Source organism: Nelumbo nucifera, chromosome 4 (assembly GCF_055504915.1).
Source record: "Nelumbo nucifera cultivar China Antique chromosome 4, China Antique-T2T, whole genome shotgun sequence".
Lineage (NCBI taxonomy): Eukaryota > Viridiplantae > Streptophyta > Magnoliopsida > Proteales > Nelumbonaceae > Nelumbo > Nelumbo nucifera.
In genome coordinates, this window is record NC_142652.1 from 81,042,534 (window position 1) to 81,068,433 (window position 25,900).

A 25,900-nucleotide genomic window follows, 5' to 3' on the forward strand; every position below is an offset into this window, starting at 1 on the left:
GTCAAAATGATTAATCATTCTCAAGGCATTGTCAAGATGTACTTTGTTGAAAGAAAGAGAGAAGCATGTGAGAGTTTGGATTTTAGAAGAATCAAGTTAAAAGGGCAAGATGGTCTTCATAAAATAACATAATGGTAGTTTGGGTAGTGCATAACCTTGCTTAATAAATATGTTTTTAATGTAGCGAGGACCACTACTTGGTCCGTTGCTCTTGATTTTCTCATGTTTGTATTCGTTAATGATTTGGTAAATGAATCAGCTAAGGGCTTTTTGCAATGCTAATATAAGGGGGCAAAGCATTGTTTTCGAACCGTTGTTGATCCAGATGGTCAGACTATTCAGCTTGGAAATTGTCTAAGCAATCAGTTCTGTTTCACCTTTAACCCATTATTGGGTCAAAAACCATTGACTTCGAGAATCGCTAGCCCAGGCGGAGAGAGAGAAGCAAGTTTGCAGAGATCTTAGATCTGATACCTCAGTTCTCAGATCTCATATTTGAGATCTCACAAGGATCTGAATGGTTGTCTTGCATTTTCTGTTGCCACCGCTGTCACTGTCGTTGTTGCCATTGTCATCACCAGTGAACGTTGGATGCTCCTCCTCTTCTTCCTTCTTCTTCCCTCCTCTTCCTCTTCCTTCTTCCCTTATTTCTTCCTTCCCTCCGTCCTTCTTTCCTTCATTTTTTTCCTTTCTCTCATTTGTTTCTCAATTGACAACCATCTCTTTTTCTTATAAAAACCTAACCACCTCAATATTATTTGCCCTAATATTCCAAATTGCTTGAACCATTCGACCTGGACAGTTAAACCGCTGACCCAAAAATCGATAGCTAGAATGGTTCCATTTCCGGGTCAATTTTTAAAATCTTTGGACAAAGTGTTGGAATCTAAAGGTTCAAGGTGGTTTAAGTTTGGGGGGTTAAGTATCAATATCTCTAATACAGGTGGTTGTCTGTAATTTATCTTAGCTATAGATGATATTTTTGGATAAATTGTAGATTAGTAGGGTAGCCTCACTTTATTACTTGAACTTTAAAATATAGGAATGTTGTTAGCATTCTATTAGTTATTTGACACACTGTGATGTGATATGCAATTTGAAACATTTCAAAATCCCCATATCAGTTATTCATCATCTTCTGACGCAGCGTGATGCACTTGACCGGGCGGATTATACTAGCACTGGACGATCGAGCGACTTCGTTCGTGAAGCCTCACGTAAAGACTAAGCGTAGACTTAGTAGATAGAGAAAGAGTGGCGAAGGAATTCTTGTGTGTCTCTATTAAACTCATAACAGAATTATTTATAATACATACTGGTAGACTTGTAGAATAACTAGGAAATTTAAACTTGTAAAACAACTAAAACAATTAGGAACTGGACTTCTAAGCATCTCCGAATTCTTCTTCAGGATGCTTTTGACGTCCACCGTCTGATAGCCACCATCACCCAATGCATGTTGGATACGTGAGCTGTCGCCTACTGGTTTTGTGGGTCGTGAGTTGGACCTCCATCATTCTCCCCCGCTTGGAAGGAACTCGACCTCGAGTCATGATCGGGATATGCAAGTGTCACTTCCGGAAAATAACGATGGAGATCAGCGACATTAAATGTTTTGGAAATACCCATGTGATCTGGCAAGTCCATTACGTAAGCATTGTCATTGATCTTGTATGGGCTGTACTTCTGAGGCTATAGAGCTATGAACTCTACTTGTAGAGGTATGAACTGCGTTGTTGTAGGCAAACTCTGCTTGCGCTATGGAAAAGTCCCACTACTTCGGCATTTCTCTGCAAATGCTCCGAATTAGGTTACCCAGAGTTCGATTTACCACTTCTGTTTGTCCATCAGTCTGCGGATGAGCTGTATTGCTGAAATTCAAGGATGAGTCAAATAGCCTCCACAAGGTCATCCAGAAGTGACTTAAGAACCTCGTATCTCGATCCGATGTGATGGTCTTAGGCACCCCATGTAAATGGACAATTTTCCTGAAGAATAGTTTGGCTGTTGTTGTTGCATCCGCGGTCTTCTTGCACGGGAGGAAATGTGTCATCTTGGAGAACCGGTCAACAACCACAAAGACGGAGTCCATGTTTCTTGGAGTCTCCGGTAAGCCTAGCACGAAATCCATAGACAAGTCTTCCCAAATTGCAGTAGGAACAGGTAAAGGAATGTAAAGGTCGGTATTCTGGGTTTGTCCCTTAGCCGTCTGACATATATAGCACCTACTCACGATAGTGGTCACATCTCTTCTCAATTTATGCTAGTAGTAACGCCCCTTGACAACCTCAATCGTCTTGTCCCTCCCGAGGTGTCCTGCTAAGCTGCCTCCATGCAAATCCCTGATGATTTTCTCGCGGAGGGAGATACAAGGAATGCACAGTTGGTCCCCCTTTATAAGAAATCCATCATGTACGTAGAAATCACCCGCTGGTTGCCAATTCATGCACTTTTCCCAAACCTGCTTGAAGTCTTCATCCTGGGCATACAGATCCTTCAAACATTCAAAGCCCACAATTTCGATACTAAGAGTCTTGATGAGGGCCACACGCCTGCTCAAAGCATCGGCCACTGTGTTCTGTTGCCCAGCCTTATACACAATTTTGTATGGGAACTTATCAATAAAAGCATACCACCTTGCATGCAGATCACTCCTCAACTGTTTTTGCTTACTTAAATACTTAAGAGCTTGATAGTCGGTGTAGAGGACAAATTCTTTAGCAATCAAATAGTGTTCCTAGGTTTTTAATGCTCTTACAACAGCATAAAATTCTTTATCATAAGTGGACCATTTCTTCCTGGCTTCGCATAGCTTTTCACTAAAGAAGGCAATTGGTCTCTTTTCTTGTAATAACACAGCCCCTATGCCGACTCCACTAGCATCACACTCAACCTCAAATAATTTGTCAAAGCTTGGCAGTGCTAAGACAGGAGTGGTGCATAACTTCTCTTTTATGAGAGCGAAACTTTGCTCTTGTTCCTCTCCCCATTGAAACTTACCCTTTTTCAGACACTCAGTGATAGGAGCTACAATACTACTAAAGTGTTTGATAAACCGCCTATAGAAAGTTGCTAACCCATGAAAACGCCTTACATCGGTGACGTTCGTTGGGGTTGGCCACTCCCTAATGGTTCGCACTTTCTCCTCATCCACCTTAATTCCGTCCTTATTATGAAACCTAAGAACAACAAACTATCGTTCATAAAAGTACGCTTCTTTAGATTAGCATATAGTTTGTTTTCCCTTAATGCACTCAATACCTCTCGGATATGTCCTATGTGCTCATCGACAGATTTGCTGTAAATCAAGATATCATCAAAATATATTACAACTAATTTACCAATGAAATGGCGTAGTACCTGATTCATCAGTCTCATGAAGGCGCTGGGTGCGTTAGTTAGTCCAAAAGGCATGACTAAACATTCGAACAATCCATCTCTGGTCTTGAAAGTTGTCTTCCATTCATCTCCGGGACGGATTCTGATCTGATGATAACCACTCCTGAGATCGATCTTGGAAAAGACCACAGCCCCATCAAGTTGATCAAGCATGTCATCTAGCCTAGGAATGGGAAACTTGTAGCCAACAGTGATTTTGTTGATTGCTCTGCTATTGACACACATCCTCCAACTCCCATCTTTCTTCGGTGTTAATAATGTCGGTACTGCACATGGACTCATGTTGACTTGGATGTGCCCCTTTATCAATAGTTCTTCTACCTTCTCCCGTAAAATCTCATTCTCTTTAGGACTCATTCTGTAGTGTGGCAGATTGGGTAGGCTAGCACCAGGAACAAAATCAATGTGCTGTTGGATGTCTCGCATGGGAGGGAGCTCATTAGGTAACTCGTCAAGAACTACGTCATGAAACTCGTTGAGTAGTCCCTACACTTCCACGGGAATTTTGTTCTCCCTTAGTGATTCACTCACACTTTCCCCCTTTATCACCAGCAAGTGGACCTTGCGGGTATCCTTACATTCTCTTACAAATTCAGAGTGGCAATGTGTTATGGTAAGAAAATTCCTCTCTTCTGCCTTTGAAGCCTTGGTTGGGTTCTTTTCTGCCATGGGTAATAGTGTATAGCGCACACCCTCTTTCTCGACCTGGTATGTGTTCTTTCTACCCAGGTGTTTGGCATCTGCATCAAACTGCCAAGGCCTATCAAGCAAAATATGGCAAGCATCCATATCCACAATATCACAATAAACCTCATCAGTATACTTACCAATAGAGAATGGAACCTTAAAGCGTTCCTCCACGCGTACGCCCCCGACTTCCTTGATCCAACCAATCGTGTAAGGGTTCGGGTGTTTCTCAGAAATTAGTTGTAATTTTCATAACACATCCCTGCCGATAATATTTTCCTGACTACCGCTATCAATAATTAATTCAAATAACTGATCATGTACCGTACACCTAGTGCGAAACAGCCGGTGTCGTTGTGCGATATCTTTGCTTCTTTGAGATAGCATTAGCTTCCTCACAACGCATGTGTACTCTTCATGATCATAGGTACCTTCTTCGTCCTCTCCATCGGGTCCACAATATACTTCGTCGTCACCAATTTCTTCCTCATCCCTCTCTACCATGTTAACTGCCTTTCTTCTGGGACAGTCACTAGACCTATGCGCAACTTCATTGCATTTGAAGCACTTAAAATGAGCAGGTTTTGCATAGGGATTAACGACTTTAGGAGGGTTTGAAATATTACCTCGAGTGTTTCCTCCCGTGGCGATCTTACTAGTGTTAGCTACACTCGGCGGGTGGGAGGGTTGTACTCCTTGGGTTGGCTTGCCCTTGTCGACTACTGCTGGCCTGTTGTCGCTCCCACTATACCATCGACAGTTACGGCTCGGGTCCTCTCCTGAAACATTAACTCAGCCTTTAAAGCTAAGTTCCTTGCTTCCTGCATGCTCAAAACCATCTGGATGCCAATCTTGTCTCGGATAGCAGGTTTCAAACCACTCAAATAACGGGCTGTCTGTTGATTGTCACTTTCTGATAACTGGTTCCATTCAGCCAATCTCAGAAATTCTGAGGTGTAATCGTTCACGCTTCTTGTTCCCTACACACACCGTTGATATGACTCAAACATATACTGCTCATAATCAGGAGGTAAAAACCTACCTCTTATTAATTGCTTCATACGCCTCCATGTTCGAACTTGACCTCTTCCTTCTCTGATCCGAGTCTCCTTCATTCGTTCCCACCAGGCAGATGCTCTTCCCTTCAATCGAAAAGCCACTAATTTCACCCTTCTTTCTTCCGGGATCTCCATGTACTTGAAGAAACGGTCGACCTCGGTGATCCAATCTAGAAGGCTCTCTATATCCAGATCTCCACTAAAAGTAGGAATATCCACTTTGAGTTTAAATTCATCATTATTTCGATGGTGATTAAAATTGCAGGGATTTCACCAATCCCTATCGGTTCTACCATCACCGGGAATAACTGGAGCAACGCCGAATTCTAACTCGTCGTCGCTATCATCATCAAGAATAGGCTTCCTGGGTATAGGATCGATGATTGTTCTACTATGGTCGTCTCCTCCGGCTTGGTGCAATGCGTTATCCCTATTCCTTGGAACATCCTCTCGTAACAAAGTACGTAGTTGTCCAGCGATCCCTGCCAACTGTTGCTCAGTGTTACGAGTGGTTGTACGCTACTCTTCGATTGCTCTCCAAACAGCTTGTAACCCCTGATCTCCGTCACGGGGTTGGTTGCGACTGCTACCGTCTTGATTGGCCATCTGACTAGGAGAACTCCCGCTCTGATACCACCTGATGCAGCGTGACGCACTTGACCGGGTGGATTATACCAGCACCGGACGATCGAGCGACTTCGTTCGTGAAGCCTCACGTAAAGACTAAGCATAGACTTAGTAGAGAGAGAAAGAGTGGCGAAGGAATTCTTGTGTGTCTCTATTAAACTCAGAACAGAAGTATTTATAATACATACTGGTAGACTTGTAGAATAACTAGGAAATTTAAACTTGTAAAACAACTAAAACAACTAAGAACTGGACTTCTAAACATCTTCGAATTCTTCTTCAGGATGCTTTTGGCATCCACCGTCCGATAGCCTCCATCACCCAATGCATGTTGAATACGTGAGCTGTCGCCTGCTGGTTCGGTGGGTCATGAGCTGGACCTCCATCATCTTCTTCCTCAAGACTAAATTAGAGAAATATTAACGAATGATGAGTAAAGTCCCAAACCCATCACTAACGATGCAGTACACTATTTCACTGGAAATAACAGCTATTGGTAGACCTACAACCAGGTCTACCATCGCATCAGGAGGATTGTTGTTAATGAACCAACTATTTCCATTATCAACTTTGTCCTTTAACATAACAATAAGCATCAACAACTCCCATAGACTGTGTCCATCACCAATTCACCACCCTAAGAAGACCTGGTATACTATTCCAAAACAGTTCAATACCTGGTATGCTATTTCACTTGCTAGGAAACTTCCTCAGATGGCTGATCAGTTGTCATTTGGAATCTGCAAATAAAGATGAATTAGCCATATTTGAAGTTATGATCCCGCATGAATTCCTCTGGAACCTGCAAATGGAACTAAACCAGCCAGATTTGAAACTATCAACTACCGTGGTGTCATGAGCAATGACTAGTGTCTAGTGATAACGATTTGTGATGGTGTTGGCTGGAGTCGAACTTAAGTAAATTGCAGCTGAAGGTCCTTTTTTGCTGATAGATTATCCAATTCCTCTGCTTCATGATTAACCTAAAACGGTGATGGGCCTAGGTGATGAAGTTGGGGAAGAATGAATTCTCATAAAACCTTAGAACATTTTAAGAAGTCTACTTTCTTAAAATTTCTATTGTTTGGCTTTCCAATTAATCCAAACAAACAAATTATTACCTTATCAACAACAAGGGTGAAATCTTCAGTCATGGGTGACATGGCAATGGGTGAATGACTACTTGTAATTTGTGATGCGGAGTGCTGAAGGCTTCATCAAAGTGAATGTGGAGCCAATTTAAGCTTTCAAACACTAAAAAGAATTCCTGAATTTTCTCCTCCCAAAGGCAATCATCTAAAAGTAACCTAATTTCTAAATATTTTATGAATAGAATTGTAGAAATTTGAGAGTATTTTAAGAATTGAATTATGACAATTTAGGGATATTTTAGAAATAAAATTATAGGATCTTAAGATTTTAAGAATTTGAGAAAAATTTTAGAGATATTTAAAAAAATCAATTTTAATTCTAATGGATATTTTATTAATTTATCATCAGGGTCAGGAATTATATGCAAATCCTATCTTCGCCCTAACCCTATTTAAGATTGGGAAAAACGGAAAAACCCACCCTATTCAGGGCGTGGCCTCGATTTTAAGGAAAAAAATTGTCATCCCTACACCTCGCAAAGTCAAAAGTGACTGCATTCAAGCCCTCCAAACAGGCACCTAGTTTGACAGATTCCATACTGTTTTCTTGGTAGAGTCAGATTTCCATACAGATTCCATACCTTTAGCTTTTAGCTGGTTATGAAGTTAAACATTTCATACTGATTTCTTGGTACAGTCATCATATTGACAGATTCCAGCATTCCGCCCAAGTGCACGTTGCCATGTACTATGACTCGTTTTAACGAAAAAATTGAAAAAATTAAAAAAATAAAAATCAGTCAAACAATTAAACAGTTTGATCACCCGAGTCAATGGTTTGTTGACCAAATCAACAGTTTTAGAAAAAAATAACGGTTTTAAAGTAAAACAACTGACTGATTCCTGGTTTTTCTGATCCGACCATCCTGGTCCAGTTTTGAAAAGCACTTGCTGAAAAATTGGGGTGAGGAGCATATCCAGATTCCGGACTCGAACATGAAACTAAGATAATTATATAGTAAAAATAATGGACATTTAGGGTTACATGAAGCGATGAAACCCAATAGATAGGGAATTTGATCCAACTGGGGCAACCCCATCCCCTCAAAAATGTCAATCATGTTCATGTGGAATATCCACGATCAATTGTGTGTGTTTTTTTGTACTTTCACATGCACAGACTATTTCTTTGAGATGGTTTCATTAACGGGTGCCCTCTAACCACACACTTATCTTCAACTATTAATCTATTGTATAGTGTAGATTTGGGTATTACTTGTAGAGTGGATTAAGTACAAGCTTTCAAATTGCACCTTGTATTGTTTATTAGTTGAAGCGAATCCATTCGCTTTATTGGGAAACTTTTTCTTTCAGAAAATATTCCTTTTTCTTGTGTGGGAAAAGGCTACTTTCAGAATTTGTGTGATAAAGCAGAGGGCAGGCACAATTAGGAAAAAGCACTCTGTGAGAGTAAAACCCAAACGATATCTATTTTTGAATTGTTAGAGATCAATTTCTCGAAAGGTTATGTTTGGTTTGAAGGAAAAGGTAGGAAAAGGAAGAAAAAAGCATGAAAACCTATACAAAATTGATAAAAGTTTCTTTGTCTATCCTTTCTTTTCCCTACTTTTTCCTTTAAACCAAACATAGCCAAAAGAAAAAAAAAACAAAGAAATCAAGAAGTTGTAGAGGCCTGGTGGGCATGGAACAGGATTTTATTCCGCCGTTTGGCATGGTGCCATGGTGGTGGGGTTTCTCTTTCCTTTGTTTCATTGGGTGGGGGGATCACATCAGTCTTAATGGAGGATTGTCCTTAATTATGTCATTGCATGGGCCCTTTTCATATGATTTTTCTTCTCTGGGGGATAATCGTAAGATCATAGTGCTCAAGCACAGTTTAGAAAAGAGTATGAATACAAATATCTATACAAAATACAAGGTTTTGCATTGTACATATTTATATCCCTAATTTCGTACCCTTTTTAATGCCACATGTTCCATATCCTGCCAATGAACAGGACTCACCCAACAGATGGACTCTGAAACACCATCAAACTGTACTGATACCAGTTGTATATTCCAATTTACATCTTCTCAGTAGATCATATTGATTTTGTATGCAATCTGTAACTGGGGTGGAAGTAATTTTCATGGTTTGTGTGATTCCTCACACATACAACTCGATTCAACCAAGTCCAAGTCTTGTCCCAAAAATATGATATAGTTATAGTTACATGAATCTATTCTGCCTTGTGGTCTACCTAGGGCTGATTGGCTGTTTTAAGATCCCCTTCACTTCTTCTTACTGGTGGTATGGATGATCTTATCTACATCTCTCAAATCTATTTTCGTCCATTTTTCACTATTTTAGCATTTATTGGATCAACCATCAGATTCTTCTCAATGATTAGTTCAATCACCACCCAACCTTGGCTACTAAACAAGCTTTCCTATTTTCCTCTGTACAATGAATTATCATTCTCTATTATTAGAGTTTATTTTATAAGACTATGATTAGAGCTTAGGAAAGGAATAAAAGAGGCAGAGTAACATGGCATATATTGAGTTGAAGTGTTGAGCCTCCACCACAACTTTTGATAAGATAGATATATTTGTATATTAAGATATTTGTGTAATTACATAGCAGCCTCCAAAGTCCAAATGCAGATAATTGAGAATTGGATAAGATGGATAATTTAGAGTTGTGGAATTTGGATAATGTGTGTGTGTCTCTCATCCGGCGGGTTGTTGGGAGTTGGTCTATAGCCTTACAAGTATAATAGGGTGCTTCCTATGAAGTAAGAACACTGCCTAGATATTTAACGTAACACTCTTGGGCCTTGGGCCTGGGATATTATTCCATAGGTCAAGGGACTTAATAAATGCAAAGCTGTCCGGTCCCACTGGATAATGCTGGATTGCTGGGTTTATCTTTCGGGCTCCATCCACCAAAGGAGTAAAGAAGGGACGCATCACGCACGCACGTCCATGATCAATCTGGTCAATTGGTTGTGGTGGGCTTACACATTCCGTAGCCCACAAGTCCACAGGCACTATTAAAGAATTTCAAAGAATATTGGCATATTCCAAAGAATGTGGGTCCCATTTCCCAACATGCGCATTCAAATTGACCTTTTGGTTTGTTTTAGAACAACCGGATTGATCACGACAAATGGACGACGATGATGATGGTAATACACTATACAATGTGTCCTGCTCCATTGGCATTGTCTTGGAAAAACAAAGTGGCAGGGTCAGGGTGGGACCCTACCCCTAGAAGCTTTAATGATGCTGAGCCTAACAAAGGGGCCGGCGCCCAGCGGTGCTCACCCCGTGCCCGTCACCCGATTGAGTTGAATCAGTGGGCGCGCTCCGCTCTCTATCTACTCTAGTCCCTTTCTCTGACTCTGATTATAAATTAAAACTAAAAACATACGGGTCTGGGCCGCCTGGCCACCGCTCCGAGAAGACGAACACATAGGGTGAATGGGCGGGCCCCCACAAAATCAATAGTGAACAAACAAACCGCTCGAAGTAGTCTAGTGAGTATGGGTGAGTGGGCCCCTAGAATGAATGGATTATTTCGTTTCTGCTCCATTTAAATAGGAGGACGCTCCATTCGATGGTTGATAAAGAAGCCACGTGGCTAATTCGGCCCATGTTTGCAAGGAATGACGTGAATTTTAATTGAAAGGAGCCTATGGAGCTAAAGCAAATTCCTGTTTTTATTTTAGACCCAGACACCCAGTTCTAACTTCTCACGTCTATGGCGTAATAAGCCATATTAGACCAGACGGACTGTTGTTGGACACGGAAGATAGGAATGTTGAACACCTGTTCTAGCCTAGGACACTTCCCCCTTCGGCCTTCCCCATGCAAATTGCGATTTTGGCCATTACGCCATCACTTTCACTTTAGTCTTTAGGTGCCCACCGTTTGATTCTTGTTTTTCTTTGTTTCTGATTTTTCAAAAGCCATGGAGATACAGAGTCGGAGCCAAGAGAGTTTAGTTAAAAGTCAAGTTAAGAGCTTCAGTTTTACGCGCTCATTTTTTAACAAACCCAGAAGGACCAATCAACTCACAGTATTATTTCAATCAGACGCCATTTTTCTTTTTCAATCGCCCAGACCCAGCTAACTCCATTACCTGCATACAGACGCAAAAATGGTGGATTTTGCTTTGTCTTTTGGCCTCCATCCATATCCATATTCTTCCATAGAATAGACAATAGACACAACATCCATCACGCGTTCCCATTACCCCTGGACTCTCTTTCTATCACAATTCTGAACTGATCACTTCTCAATTCATTAAATTAAAGCGGCAAAGCAAGCATCCCGTTGCTCTCCATGCCTTATAAATAGACCGTAGCTTTTTGATATCCGATAATCTGATTTCCAACCAACTCTTCCAGAGTTCCAGTTCCAATTTCCAAGTACAACCACACACCAGTGACACCACTACCATTCTTCAATCTCTCTTCTTTTTCTTCTTACTCTTCTAAAACTCACCGTCGATCATAATTCATAAAGAGAAGAAGAAAACTGCATTTTTTTTTCTTCAGTCTTGCTTTTGGTTTGCCATCTGAATTGTAAATTCTGTTTCTGTAACAAGTACTCACCACCCAGATCATGGCACCTAAACTTGGTAGAGTTCCGAGCATTCGAGAGAGGGTAGAGGACACCCTCTCTGCTCACCGCAATGAACTCGTTTCCCTCCTCTCCAGGTAGGAACTCTTTCTTATTCATCTCCTCTGTATTATCAAATTAACACTTTCGGAGAAGCTCAGGCTTTCGATTATTTTTATTATTGTTTTTCTTAAGAAAATAATATTAATACATATTTAATATTCTGTGAAGGTACATGGGACAGGGTAAGGGAATTCTGCAACCACATCATCTAACAGACGAATTAGCCAACGTCGTTGGAGACGATAAAGGAAGGAAGAAGCTTACTGAGGGACCTTTCAGTGAAGTTCTCCGATCCGCCCAGGTGCGCTCAGTTTTTTTTTTTTTTTTTTCTATATTAAAAATTGACAGAAGATGTCTAATTTCTCCTTATGTGGGCTTGTACAATGACGTACGTATGTCAGACTGTGATATCTGATTTGTCTATTTGCTTTTTGGTTGAAAGGAAGCTATAGTGCTTCCTCCGTTTGTCGCAATAGCGGTTCGTCCGAGGCCCGGTGTTTGGGAATATGTTCGGGTTAACGTCTATGAGCTCACTGTGGAGCAGTTGAACGTGTCCGAGTATCTTCACTTCAAGGAACAACTCGTCTGTAACAGGTAACCATTTAACCAACCTCTCTCTCTCTCTCTCTCTCTCTCTTCGTTCTTGGGATTCTAATAATTTATTAACTATAAATTAGCTTTTTTGTTCTGTAAATAATGTAGTCTGGGGTTTATTTCAGTTTCAATGACAAGTTCGTGTTTGAGCTTGATTTCGAACCCTTCAATGCAACGTTCCCTCGCCCCAGCCGATCCTCGTCCATCGGCAATGGAGTTCAATTCCTTAACCGTCACCTCTCATCCAGTATGTTTCGTAACAAAGACTGCTTGGAGCCTTTGCTCGATTTTCTTCGAGCACACAAAAATAAGGGCCATGTGAGTCCCAAATGTGCATCTGCAGGCTAGAACACTTTGGTTTTCATTTTATTTGTTTCCCAGATTTTGAAGCTTTCATTTGTTAGTACTGCTAATCAGACTATCTAGTTGTATGCTGCTTTTCATCCAAAATTGGTTCTTGATATTCCCAGATCTTTGTTCATTTGTTTTACCTGTGCGGTCATTACATCAAAACTGATTCTCAATAAAATTAATTTACAAAATAATACGTGCAGGCGCTGATGCTGAATGATCGGATACAGAGCTTATCAAGACTTCAACATAATTTGGCCAAGGCGGAGGAATACCTCTCTAAGCTCCCGCCTGATACACCATACTCTGATTTTGAGCACATGTGAGCTACAAATAATAATAGTTGCTAAACTGTTGTACCATTCAAGTGCTTCCCATGATTTTACTTTATCATTTATGGTTTTTCCCATTCATCCAGATTCCAAGAATGGGGTTTTGAGAAAGGTTGGGGTGATAATGCAACACGCGTCTCTGAGATGGTTCGTCTTCTATTGGACATTCTTCAGGCCCCTGATCCATCTACCTTGGAGACGTTTCTTGGGAGGATTCCAATGGTATTCAACGTTGTCATTGTATCTCCACACGGTTACTTTGGGCAAGCAAATGTCTTAGGTTTGCCTGACACTGGTGGGCAGGTATCATGCTTCTTGTTCTCCATGCTCTGCCATTCTGAATCACATATGCAATGCAAACTTGGATCCCCTGTTTTCCTGTTTCTATGTTTTGATGTCGTTTATACTTCAAACCATTTTCTTCTCCGTTCCCCCCCCCCCCCCCCCCCCCTGCCTGACAAATATGGTAATAGTCACCATACTGTTCATGGGCACTGGACACTGGTAGGACAATTTGATCATTGATAGGACATTTTTGTTCAGTTTTCTAATTTCCGTGCAGATTGTTTATATATTGGACCAAGTGCGTGCTTTAGAGAATGAGATGCTTTTAAGACTTCAGAGGCAAGGGTTGAATAATGTCACTCCTAGAATTCTGATTGTAAGCAGTTCATCATCCCTTGCTTAGCCCATGATTTAAATGATAGTCTGTTTTTCCTATTCGTTTCACTTCCTCAGTAAGTGATATATTGGGATCTATCTAACACTTTTCTCATTTATGGTCCAAGGTGACCCGTTTAATACCTGATGCAAATGGGACAACATGCAATCAACGTTTGGAAAGAATCAGTGGGACAGAAAATACGCATATTTTGCGGGTGCCTTTTAGGACTGAAAAAGGAATTCTCAGGAAATGGATCTCAAGGTTTGACGTGTGGCCATACCTGGAGAAATTCACAGAGGTAATATGTTGTTTACTTAGCTATTAAGTTACGAGCTGCTTGGTATTTCCTCCAAATGACATTTTTCTATTAGAGGTTCTCCCTTGATAGATTTCTCCATTGCTAGGTCTTTTTTCTTGTAATCTTTGTTATTCATTGTGCATCAGAATTGGTGGTTAGACATTAACTTGATTCACATTGATAGAATTTTCAAAATTTTAGGGCAGAGGCATCTTATAAAAAAGGTTTCAAGATATTTGTGGGCAAATGAGTCAGTCAACATATGTTGCCTTTTGGGCATCATGGATGGGATAGCAAGTTCGAGATATTTGTGGTCAGGCAGTTAACATACTGATAACTTGGTGCCAAATTGTTTTCACGTCGAGGTGGGACAGTAAGGAAGCGCAAAATATGCCCTGAGAGAAAACAAGGCAAAATAGAACTTGATGCTTGACATCTATAATATAGTATTTGAGGCTTTATATGTATGACAATGGGAGAAGGTGTTTAGTTACAAGGTAAAAGATGTCTAAAAATTTTCTAGAGTTGGTCACTTTGGAACAATCATTAGGATTATTGTCTAATGCTAGATTTCACATTACAGACATACTTCTTTCTTTATCCAGTCGTCAGGGAGAGTTGTTTCTACTATATTTTATCTAAACTTTCCTTATTATAAGTGGTCCTATCTTCTTTTTGATGATGAATACAGTTATACTGTTTCTAACTTATCAAAGAAGAGAGATAATTAGTGACATTTTGTTGAAGATCATTCATCATATGCATGGTTTTTAGAAAATACATCAGGAAGGATAAGTTACTGTAAGCTAACCAGAGTGTCAATCCCTTATTACAAGTCTAAGTTACAAGGATGCCCAAAACAATTGGTGCCTCATAACCCCTTGTTTGGCTAAGGAGTCAGCTAACCCACATGTTGATTTGATGTTCATAACTTAACTTATAATACCCAAGAATACTGATATATGATTAGCTCAAGATGTTGGACCTGAAACAACAACAGATGCCGTATGGAAACTTGTAGATTGTACTTAATATCAGTAAACACTTCAAAATATATAAAATAACATATTTTAACAAATTATACATAAAAAAATCATATATGTTCGAAATTTAATTAAATTTAGAGAGATACAAGTATCAGAATGATACTTAGGTTTAAATGTATACACTAGATAGATAAGCATGATATAAGCATATTAATTGGGATACCCATATTTGTATTTGCATCTAGATCTTAGAAAAAAGAGAGTTGCATCTCTGTTTCTTAAATCCATATCCATGCTCATGTTGGTACCTGTCTTGGGGCAACATAGAATGTAACTCCCTTACAATTTTCTCTGATGTTTAGCTGTAGAAGTCCTTTTCTTTGCCTTAATTTTAGTAGATTCTATGAGAGTTACCATTTCCTATGGGAATTTTTGTTTTATGCAGTGTTGTAACATTTTTGTTATTCAGGGGTCACCTTTTACTTTGAAGGTGACAGTTGTTTCTTATAGTTTTATCTAATGAAAGTTACCGTTTCCTATCAAAAAAAAATAGTAGATTCTATGAGTTTAGTAAACTTAAAACTTTTCATTATGTTGTCTATTTGCTGAAGTGGAGTATTATATTTTTTATTTACATGTTTATGGCATGTTCCTTATCATTTGGCTGTTGTTATTAGGATGCATCAAGTGAAATTGCTGCTGAGCTACAGGGTATTCCAGATCTGATCATAGGCAACTACAGTGATGGGAATCTTGTTGCATCTTTATTAGCTCATAGGCTAGGAATAACACAGGTCCGTTATGCTTTTGTTTTACTTTTACCTGTTTTTTCCCTTTTTTCTTTGTTTTACTTTTGCTTGTTGTTCATTATAAATGACAGTCATAAGTATATATTAGGAGATGGAATGTAATTTTAAAGTTGTGATTTACATGCAGTGTACAATTGCTCATGCATTGGAAAAAACAAAATATCCAGATTCTGACATATATTGGAGAAAGTTTGAGGACAAGTACCATTTCTCATGCCAATTTACTGCTGATCTAATTGCCATGAATCATGCAGATTTTATCATCACAAGTACATACCAAGAGATTGCAGGAACGTATGCCCCTTAAACTGTCATCATTTATTTATTTATTTCAAATGGTTAGTATCGTAGGTGTAAATTTTACTGTTCGTGTCATCCTATATACCCTATAATATTATTTTGAGATCAGATAGTCTAAAAGAAGAAAAAGAAGAATTATTTTTTGTTTCTAATAATGTGTCTCTTAATTATCTCTTTGTTGGTAGAATTAGCAAAACATGTGTACCTCAAGTCAACTCAACTGAACAAAGCATTATCCCAGCTATATAATGTCCAAAACATGTATCTAATATGGTATTTTCCTAAGTTTATTGATATGTTAAGCACTTCTACTGGGGTGATAAGTGTGCAATCTGTTAACTTTGGTGTATTCACTAGGAACAGTTTTAAACTAAAGTTGCATTTCTGATACACTTGATATCATCACTGCAAAGACCATATAAGAAATTTGAAATTCTGTCTGAGACCTATGGCAGGGGCTTCCGATTCCATTGGCTTATGAAGTCTCTGATTGTTTATGTGAATGGTCAATTGAACCAAATTGAAATATCATGAATGTCAAGTACTGTATCAATTATAACACTTAATTTAATTAATCCCTGTAAACAGGAAGTTTATCTTCCTGTAATTACTACAAATGCAACTTTGCAAATCTCAAGCTTTTACTATTATGTCAAAGTATGGATGACTAAGTTTTAGGTAAGCAGAAACAATATAAGAAAGCCACACTATATAAGCCGAACAGATTGCCATGTGCAAGGGGTCCAGCATGATTCAGTTTTCAGGAAAACCTTGCAAAACCATGAACTCCTACCAATTGGGTCCTAGGTTTCCTTCTGTTGTGAAAAATGTTGCTAGACAGGTATTTTCTTGTTTTAGCTTAAACCTTCATTCTGTTGCCATGCCTTTTCTAATGAACTGTTAATATTAAACATTAACATCATTTGTTAGGTTGTGAGAAAAGTGTTGGGCAGTTTAGAAATAGCATGTCAAAAAAATGATTGTGGTAGAAATGCGACTGTTTGGATGAATGAGTGGTAAAACAAGAAAGAACATTGTTAGAAATGAAGTCATATGCTGAAACTTAGGAGTAGCTCCAATAGGTGATAAAATGACAGAAAGTAGATTTAGAGCTGATAGGGAAGATGTGATAAGGGGATGGAGAATAGGCACAAACCGAATTCCAGTAACTCACCTTCAGTTTGCAAATGACTTGTTGATCTTCTGTGATGGAGGCTTCAATGAGAAGGTGGGAAACCTAAAAGAATTGATTAGAGCTTTCGAAGGAGTTTCCAATTTGAAAATCAATCTAGAAAAGAGCTGCATAGCCAGAGTCAATCTAGACTTTGAGGAGGTTGAGGCGGTTTCCGATTGTCTTGAGTATTCCATTTCTTCTTGGCCTTTGTCCTACTTAGGGCTTCCGTTAGGGACAAACCCTAAGGAGAGTAGGTTTTGGACCCCAGTCTTGGAGAAGATCGAAAAGAGATTAGCTTTGTGGAAGAAAATTATATCTCTTTGGGTGGGCGGATCACTTTGATAAGAGTTACCCTCATGAATCTACCTACTTATTACCTCTCTGTCTTTAGGGTACCATCTAGGGAAGCGAAGAAACTGGAAAATTTGATGAGAGATTTTCTTTGGGAACTGGAAGAAGGTATAAAAGATCACTTAATTAGTTGGGGGTTGTGGGTAGAAGCAAAGAGGAAGGAAGATTAGGACTTAGGAATGTGCTTAAAAAGAACTCAGCTTTGTTAGGGAAGTGGTTGTGGAGGTGGCCTTTGGAGCAAGATAGACTCTGGCACGAAGTGATGAAGAGTATTCTTGGATGTTCAGATAGTGGATGGGATGTTGGTGCGTCAAGGAGGGCTAATCTAGCTACACCATGGAAAGCAATTCATAAAATTCTTCCGCAGTTCCTCAGTTGTGTCAGGTATGATGCTTGTTCTGGTAATTCTATTCGGTTTGGGGAGGACATTTGGGCTAGAGATCTCCCTCTAAAAGACCTTTTTCCATCCTTGTACTCTGTTTCTTTGTATAAAAAAGAGGTGATCTCAAAATTCCTTCAGTCGATTTTAAATTTGTCAGTGATGTCTTAGGACTTTGGTTTCCATAGAGGGTTAAGGGATGAGGAAGTTGATTGTTTGTCTACTCTTCTTTGTTGGTTTGGTTGGATCCTTCAAAGCCTGATAAGAGGATTTGGGCCATTCACCCCAATGGGTCTTTTTCTTGTGGTTCCTTTTTCAATTTCCTTTGCCAAACATCCTCTCAACAAAGTTTCCCTTCCAAGGAAGTCCGGTGTAGGCCGGTCCCCCCATGGTTATGGCTTTGTGTTGTGGACAACTTACAAAAGAGAAGACTTGTCCTTTGTATTTCACCAAACTGGTGCATTCTTTGCAGATCTCATGGTGAGGATTGTAATCACCTATTTTTATCTTCTAGTGTAACTGTAGAGCTCTGGGTTTGGTTTCTATCTTTGTTTGGTTGTAGTTGGGATATGCCAGCAGAAGTAAGCACAACCTTTAACCCTTCTTTTTTCTCTTGGCCCCATAAAAGAGGAAGGAAAATGTGGAGGTGCGCGTGAGCAGCATTGTTATGGATAGTATGGGAAGAAAGAAATGCCAGGATCTTCCAAGAAAAAGGAAGGAGCAGTCAAGCCTTAAAGGACTGCATTATGTACAGGTCAATACAATGGCTAAAGACCCTAGAATTGTTTAACCATTTCTCTTTTACTGATTGTTGGAAGGATTGACTATTAGTAGCAAGTTGTTCCTCCTCCAAGGTAAGAGTATTGACTAGTTGGGTCCCCCCTCCTCTTGGTTCTTTGAAGCTGAATTTTGATGGGAGTAGCTATGGTAACCCCGGTCCCTCTGGGATGGGAGGTGTACTGAGGAATGAGGCTGGAGAGGTCGTCTTACTCTACTCTGTCCCTTTAGGTGTTGGGAACTCTATCCGGGCAGAGATGTTAGCTGCAATACAAGGAATACTTCTTGCAAAAGAAGTGGGCGTGGAGCAGCTTCTGATTGAAGGGGATTCTAAGACGTTGGTGGATTGGTTAAATAATCCAGAGGATGTCACTTGGGGCTATAAAAATGAGTTAAAGAAATTCAAATGGCTGACAAGAAATATGTCTATAACAGTATAGTGGGTTGGGAGATCAGCTAATGCATTTGCCGATGTCTTGGCAAAACAAGGGACAAGTAGGGAAATATTGTTTTGGGTGCAACTGTAACTCTTATTTAAAATTAACATTCATGCAATTTCTATTGTAGTTTATGTATTTGCTGTTTGGAGAGGCAGCACCTCGCGCCTCCAAGGGGATTTTCATGTAACCAATCTTTGAAATAATGAAAGATGATTTTATTTATCAAAAAAAAAAGACAGAAAGTAGATTGAGATGGTTTAGTCACGTGCATAGGAGACCACCTACAGCACCTGTTAGAAAAAGTGATCTTTTACAAGTTAAAAGGGCTAGAAGAGCTAGGGGTAGACCAAAAAGGAATTAGGTGGAAGTAATAAGAAATGATTTAAGCACCCATAATTTAACAATGAATATAACACTGAACAAAATGGAATTGCAAAAACAGAATTCATGTAGCCAACCCCATATAGTTCGGACAAGGCTTAGATGATGATGATCATCTGTCCTTTATAGTAGGTTTCAACCCTAACAGAGCATGGTGATGTGTGATAATTATTGAAATTTCTGTCTGAACTTGTTATTTGTTAGGACCCGAATTGACTCACACCCTTAGGCCCAAGCTGCTCCAGCCCAAGTCCATGGTCCTTCGGGTAGAAATAACAGACATGCATTGCCTCCCATTAAATATGTTTACATCAGCAGGCCACATCATCCCAACTAGCTTCCATCACATGAAGAATGCATGAGCACATTACCATATAAAGGTTGTTTTATAACCAATTGAATCAGAAGAGAATAATTCAGATATCCCTCTCTCCCTCTCTGTACTCATTCTTATTTCAGGAGGTTGAGCTCCCTTGAAGTAGCTCAAGTACCAGATCAGGGTTATGATTATTCTCTTATTTTTTCTTTAAAAACTCATTTTTATAAGTTTTTAATGGTAATTGATTTTTAGCATCACTCTCTTTGCATTGCTTTGATCTGAGTTCAAGTCTTAAAAATCTCAACCTGACTTGCATTCTGTCACTGTTCGCTCTATGCAAAAGCATTGATCAGATGGACCATTTCTACTTTACAATCATGTGGTCACATGTTCAAACCCAGCTTACTCATGCAGACATTATTTTGCAAATTTATCTGCAGTTGCCACAAATTATTTTTGTATGTTTTTTTACCTGTTTGTATTGGATAGTTGCATGAAGCATCAGTTCTCAAGCACACAGATGTTTTTCTTTTTTTTCTTTTTTTGGATCATCCACCACATTTAATTGAAAATTTTAGGAGACTAGTGCAACATAAAACATAATGTTCTTGTCATCGAAATCATTCCAAATTAATTGATGTGAAATTGTGAATATTGTTATCATTACTTGAACGTGAAACATCACTGCTCCACCATCTGGAGTGCATCCATAACTTAAATCAAATCAATCATTGTTGGTGAACTTCAGTAGCAGTGTCTGTGCTAGTTTCAATACTTGTATAGCAAGTAGCAATAAAACATGCCACTGCTTTAACTTGTATTCTATTTATTTCAGCAAGAATACTGTTGGGCAGTATGAGAGCCACGCCTCTTTCACTCTTCCGGGGCTGTACCGAGTTGTCCATGGCATTGATGTTTTTGATCCGAAGTTCAATATTGTCTCTCCAGGAGCAGATATGACTATTTACTTCCCATACTCAGATAAAGAAAAGAGACTTACTGCTCTACATGGTTCAATTGAAAAGCTCTTATATGACCCAGAGCAGAATGATGAACACATGTAAGTACGTTGTATTTTATAGATACACATGCAAGTACCTAATTATACCTTTTTTGCCAACTTACGCATCTACGAGAACTTGTCACCTTTTATTTATTATTCTTCTTCTGTAGACAGCTCTTAGATGCACAGAATGTAGCACACGTACAAGAAAATGTATGCATATTGGTGCTGGGTGAATCTCTAGAATAAGGCAAAAAGGATTAGCAACTATTGAACCATTTTACAAAATAAATCATGGAAAAAATGAAAAGCTACTTCTTTTATTTGTGCTGTTTAATTATTCAAGTTTTTTATATAGTTGTCAATTGCTGATAACTAGGAAGTTCTTGAATCAGACTTGAGGATATCTAGAGTCAACATTGGTTTGGCTGATTAAATCTTGGTTCTGCACCAATCCAGCCAAAAATGGTGTTATTGTTTATTATAACAGTTTTGCCCTTATGAAATATTTCTTGAAAATTGTGAGTCTGCAAACTATTGTTTTGATCTGAAGAATATGAATATTTTTGGTTTTGAATGTGTTATCATACTTTATCCAAGCTTTTATTTCCTACTGGGTTGGGGTATTCCTAAACTCAGTACTTGGGAGGGTTCTTTGTAAACGCTAATATTTGAGGTAAGTGTAGTATCTTTTTTAAATAGTAAGAGGATTAAAGTGAATAAATAAGGTGCTTCTTGCAAAAATTGATGATGTAACGATTGGTCAGCATTTGTTAATCTGGCAATTTGTGCAACTGCAGTGGTACTTTAAGTGATCACTCAAAGCCCATTATCTTTTCCATGGCGAGGCTCGATCAAGTGAAAAACATAACAGGTCTGGTTGAGTTCTATGGTAGGAACTCCAGACTAAGGGAACTGGCAAACCTTGTTGTTGTTGCTGGTTACAATGATGTGAAGAAGTCCAACGACAGGGAAGAAATAGAAGAGATTGAGAAGATGCATGGCCTCATAAAGCAGTACAACTTGGATGGGCAGTTCCGTTGGTTATCTGGCCAAACAAATCGGGCACGCAATGGTGAGCTCTATCGTTACATTGCTGACACAAGAGGTGCTTTTGTCCAGGTAAACATTGATGGCTCTGCTCACTCTTTTGATTCCACACTACCTATGGTAAATTTAACTTTCTTTATATTGCTTCTATGCAGCCTGCTTTTTATGAAGCTTTTGGGCTTACAGTTGTGGAGGCCATGACTTGTGGCTTGCCAACATTTGCCACTTGTCATGGAGGACCTGCTGAGATTATTGAACATGGTATCTCAGGCTTCAATATTGATCCTTATCACCCTGACCAGGCTGCTGCACTTATGGTTGATTTCTTTGAACAGTGTAAGAATGACCCTGACCACTGGATTAAGATCTCTGAAGCAGGGCTTCAACGAATCTGTGAAAGGTATTCTTTCTTGATGTAGATCTCTTACCTTCATATTTTGATCTTTGTTTCAACTTCCTTGCTTTCCTGCAATATCACCATTTCTGCAAGTAATTTTGTAGGTATACATGGAATATCTATTCTGAAAGGCTAATGACCCTTGCTGGAGTTTATGGATTTTGGAAGTACGTGTCAAAGCTTGAAAGACGGGAGACCCGGAGATACCTGGAGATGTTCTACATTTTAAAGTTTCGGGATCTGGTTAGTGCTTCAACAATATACTTTGCTTTTTTATGCATACTAAATGATGATAATCCATTCAACAATATACTTTGCTTCAACAATCAGTCACCCTCGCTTTAATAACCTAGATGCTTCATGGTATGGTAGAGGCAAGTTAATTTCCCTCTTGTGTCTTTCAGGTAAAATCTGTTCCACTGGCAGTTGACGATGAAAACTAGATGCAGATTTCTCCAGGAAGGAGTTTTATGTCACTGAAGAATAAAGAAATATCTGCTAGATTAAAATGGAATTTGAATAAAGTTTCTGTTGTGTTCAAGTTGATTCTGGTGGAGTTGACTGGATCCCAGATGTTTTCTAGATGAACATATGCATGCACATGATAGAAGATCAAAATTCAGCACCTTGTGAATATTCATCATCATCATCATTCAGTATCATCGAAGTCTTGTTTTTAGGGGTTGATTTCCCAAATCCTCTTTTCTCCTTCCTCGTCAGTTTAATGCTGAGTTATGTACAATATTGAATAATGTTAATTGTAAAAGCTAAAATACTTGTATCATATGGGACAATGTAAGGTTGTTCACTGTTGCTTTTCAATTGCTACTCAAAATGGTTTTTGCGGACAGCAAGGCCAGAAGCCAGTTGTGCATTCGTGATAGAAGCTAATCTCAAGCAGCACCTAGTAATGTATTCATCAGTCATGGGACAGAAGTTTGGTGCTATTTTCACATGCATATTTGAAAGGAATATGGCCCAGATGTAGGCCCTCAGCAAACCATATTAACTGCCATATATTTCTTGTCAGGGATTCCATGTAATGGCATTGGAAGGTTTGTTTGATCCGCAGAGCAGTTCCATCCATGTTGGAGTTGGATACACGATACTGCACCGCACCTCCTTGGCTGATTTGTTTTCAAAGTGTCCAAACCTCCAATGTCCATAGCTACAGGCTTCTCGTGAAGCCACTAATCACAAACCAACAATCTTCTATTGCTTAATGCTAAGTGGGCAATTGTGAAGCAGCAGTGGTGAGAAATATTAATTCTCAAAGCCTTTGGAAAATTCCAGTTGAACCGAAGGTGGAGCTCTTCTTATGCAGAGTTTGTCCGGTCTGTTCCAGCACAAATGAAACTGTTATGCATGCTTTATTTGAATGTAACTATGGCAGGGCAGCTTGGTTTGGCAGTATCTTTGGGTATAAGTTTGATTCTTCTGCTGGCCCAGATTCTTCTTCTGTTTGGATGCAGAATGGGTAACAAAATGTGTGGATGTTGGCTCTGAGAAACAGGAATTACTTGTTTATACTGCTTACATGCTATGGCAGATTTGGTTAGCCAGAAATAGTATGAATTTTGATGGCACTAATTGTAAAGCCTCTATAATCTTGCGTGTTAAAAGGTTACAGATGGAACATTGGAGTTTGTTTCAGCAGGCCTTGACAACTTTTCAGCAGAACGGATCCATGGTTAGACCCAGCTTGGTTCTGCCGGAACAAGGGTGATTCAAAGCTAATTCTGATGCGTATTTTGATAAGTAAGGTTCTACATCCTTTGGTGTAGTAATCAGAAATGGGAGGGAAGTTTTTTGTGCTGCAAAATGGGGTGCTGTAGGCTGTAGCTGTGTGTCCCCACTGTTCTAAGAAGCTTTTGCATTGAAGGAAAGTGTTTTACTTGCAAGACAGGCTGGTCTTTTGACTGTAGTTTTTGAGAGTGACTTCCAACACCTTATCTCTTGCCTCAAGTCGTCTGAATCAGAGTGGCCTAAGGAGACTTTTTTTTTTCTGAAATATATATTAAAGCTGGTTGAAGGTATAGTGTTCAGGTTTGTGTAATGAAGCAGCTCACCAAGCAGTGTGGCCTGGGCAGATCAAGTTCCAGAGTGGTTTTTTGGATTCCCTCCTACACTTCTTTGTGATGTTCTCTTTGTTTAGCGTCTGAGATAGCTCAGTGAACACTTGATATCTTTTCTGTTTGCCTTTTTCTTTGTTTGTTTGGTAACTTTTAATTTGTATCGTTTGTTTTTCTGCTTTTTCTTGCTTTGGCTTAGATAGAATACTAATAGCAAGAATATTGACATTGAGTAATGATTCGATGATTAGGTTGATTGAACCCTTTGTGTATTTATAGTAGTCTGTTGTAGTTTGAGTACAATACAAACACTAGGATATAGAGATAGGTTACAACACTCAAGAAGAAAGATAAGTTACAGTAAGGATGAGGAAGATCTGAGTAGAACTTTATCTACAATATGATGCCAATCTGAGTAGGAGACTATCGAGATAAGCATGATCTAATACTTCCCCTCAAGTGAAATGTCCAGGCAGACATGAAGCTTGGACCTTAGAGAGATGAAACGACTGCCGCTGATCGGCTTCATGAGAAGATCTGCAACTTGATCATCAGAGGATATAAACTGAACAGATAGAGAGCATTTGAGGACGAGGTCCCGTAGGAAATGGAAGTCAATTTCAATATGTCTTGTGTGAGCACGAAAGACAGGGTTGGCAGCAAGATATGTAGCATCAATGTTATCACGCCAAATAACTGGTACCGTTGGGAATGAGAGGCCTAAGTCTAAGAGCAAGGAACGAACCCAAAGTAATTCAGTGGAAGCATTGGCACAAGCCTGGAATTCAGATTCCATGCTTGAACGAACAATGGTGGATTGTTTCTTAGAGCTCCAGGCAACTAGGTTCAGGCCTAAGTAAATGAGATAGCCTCCAGTGAAGCGTTGTTTGTCTAGGCATCCAGCCCAATCAGCATCAGAGAAAGCTTGAAGAGTGAGAGGAGTGAATGCGGAGTAGAAATGGAGTCCATGATTGGCCATGTGTTTTAGGTACCATAGGATCCGTTTAACAGCAGCTCAGTGTTCCTTAGTAGGAGATTGAAGAAATTGGCAAATCTTGTTGGCGGAGAACAAGATGTCTAGCCATATAAAAGTGAGATACTAGAGGGCTGTGATACTCAAAAGGGTCCTAAAGAGAGTCCCCACTAAATTTAGATAGTTTAGAGTTCGCCACTATAGAAAGTAGTGTGCTGGTTCAATATGTTTCAAGGAGAAGGTTCGACGTAGGGAGGAGACAAGGGACGTGAGTGAAGATTTGGAGGAGATGGTGAGAAGTATGTCATCAACATAAATGAGCATGTATATACCGAGTCCTTCTGATAGATGAATAGGGAGGGATTTGTCGTTGACATATGAAAACCCAACTGAAGAAGATGAGAATTGAGGCAAGAACACCAGGTGTGGGGAGCCTGACGTAGTCTGTACAAGGCCTTGTGAAGTTTACAAACATGGTGGGGGATATTGGAATCCTCAAAACATTTAGGTTGATGAACATAGATGTCTTCGGAGACATAGTGGCGTAGCGTGTAGCGCGATAACAAAGATTGTCACACGAACAAATCTCAAGATCAAGTTTCAATCCAGAAACCAAATAACACTCACAAAGAGAATTAAGCACACAGCTTGAATAATTGATAAAAAGTTCATTACAAACCCTAAAACATAAAGTAT

General features: G+C 39.4%; 2 protein-coding genes across 2 annotated transcripts; one reads left to right on the forward strand and one right to left on the reverse strand.

Moving 5' to 3' along the window:
* Positions 1-1,774: 1,774 nt before the first annotated feature.
* LOC148800771 (uncharacterized) lies at positions 1,775-11,107 on the reverse strand. The gene is made up of 13 exons (XM_088903839.1): positions 11,010-11,107; positions 6,893-6,983; positions 6,219-6,346; positions 6,111-6,174; positions 5,419-5,663; positions 5,166-5,343; positions 4,838-5,066; positions 4,411-4,634; positions 3,988-4,278; positions 3,361-3,885; positions 2,759-3,193; positions 2,462-2,590; positions 1,775-2,209 (listed from the first exon to the last, which is right to left on the reverse strand). Exons 1-13 carry the CDS (start codon positions 11,105-11,107, stop codon positions 1,775-1,777), a joined length of 3,072 nt encoding a protein of 1,023 aa, XP_088759965.1.
* On the forward strand, positions 10,944-24,492 carry LOC104606206 (sucrose synthase 2). The gene is made up of 15 exons (XM_010271296.3): positions 10,944-11,589; positions 11,723-11,855; positions 11,997-12,148; positions 12,274-12,466; positions 12,703-12,821; positions 12,918-13,134; positions 13,394-13,492; positions 13,620-13,793; positions 15,457-15,573; positions 15,716-15,882; positions 20,545-20,769; positions 21,513-21,834; positions 21,918-22,162; positions 22,264-22,402; positions 22,564-24,492. The coding sequence occupies exons 1-15, from the start codon at positions 11,495-11,497 to the stop codon at positions 22,600-22,602; spliced, it is 2,436 nt and encodes an 811-aa protein (XP_010269598.1). The 5' UTR covers positions 10,944-11,494; the 3' UTR covers positions 22,603-24,492.
* The last annotated feature ends 1,408 nt before the right edge of the window (positions 24,493-25,900 follow it).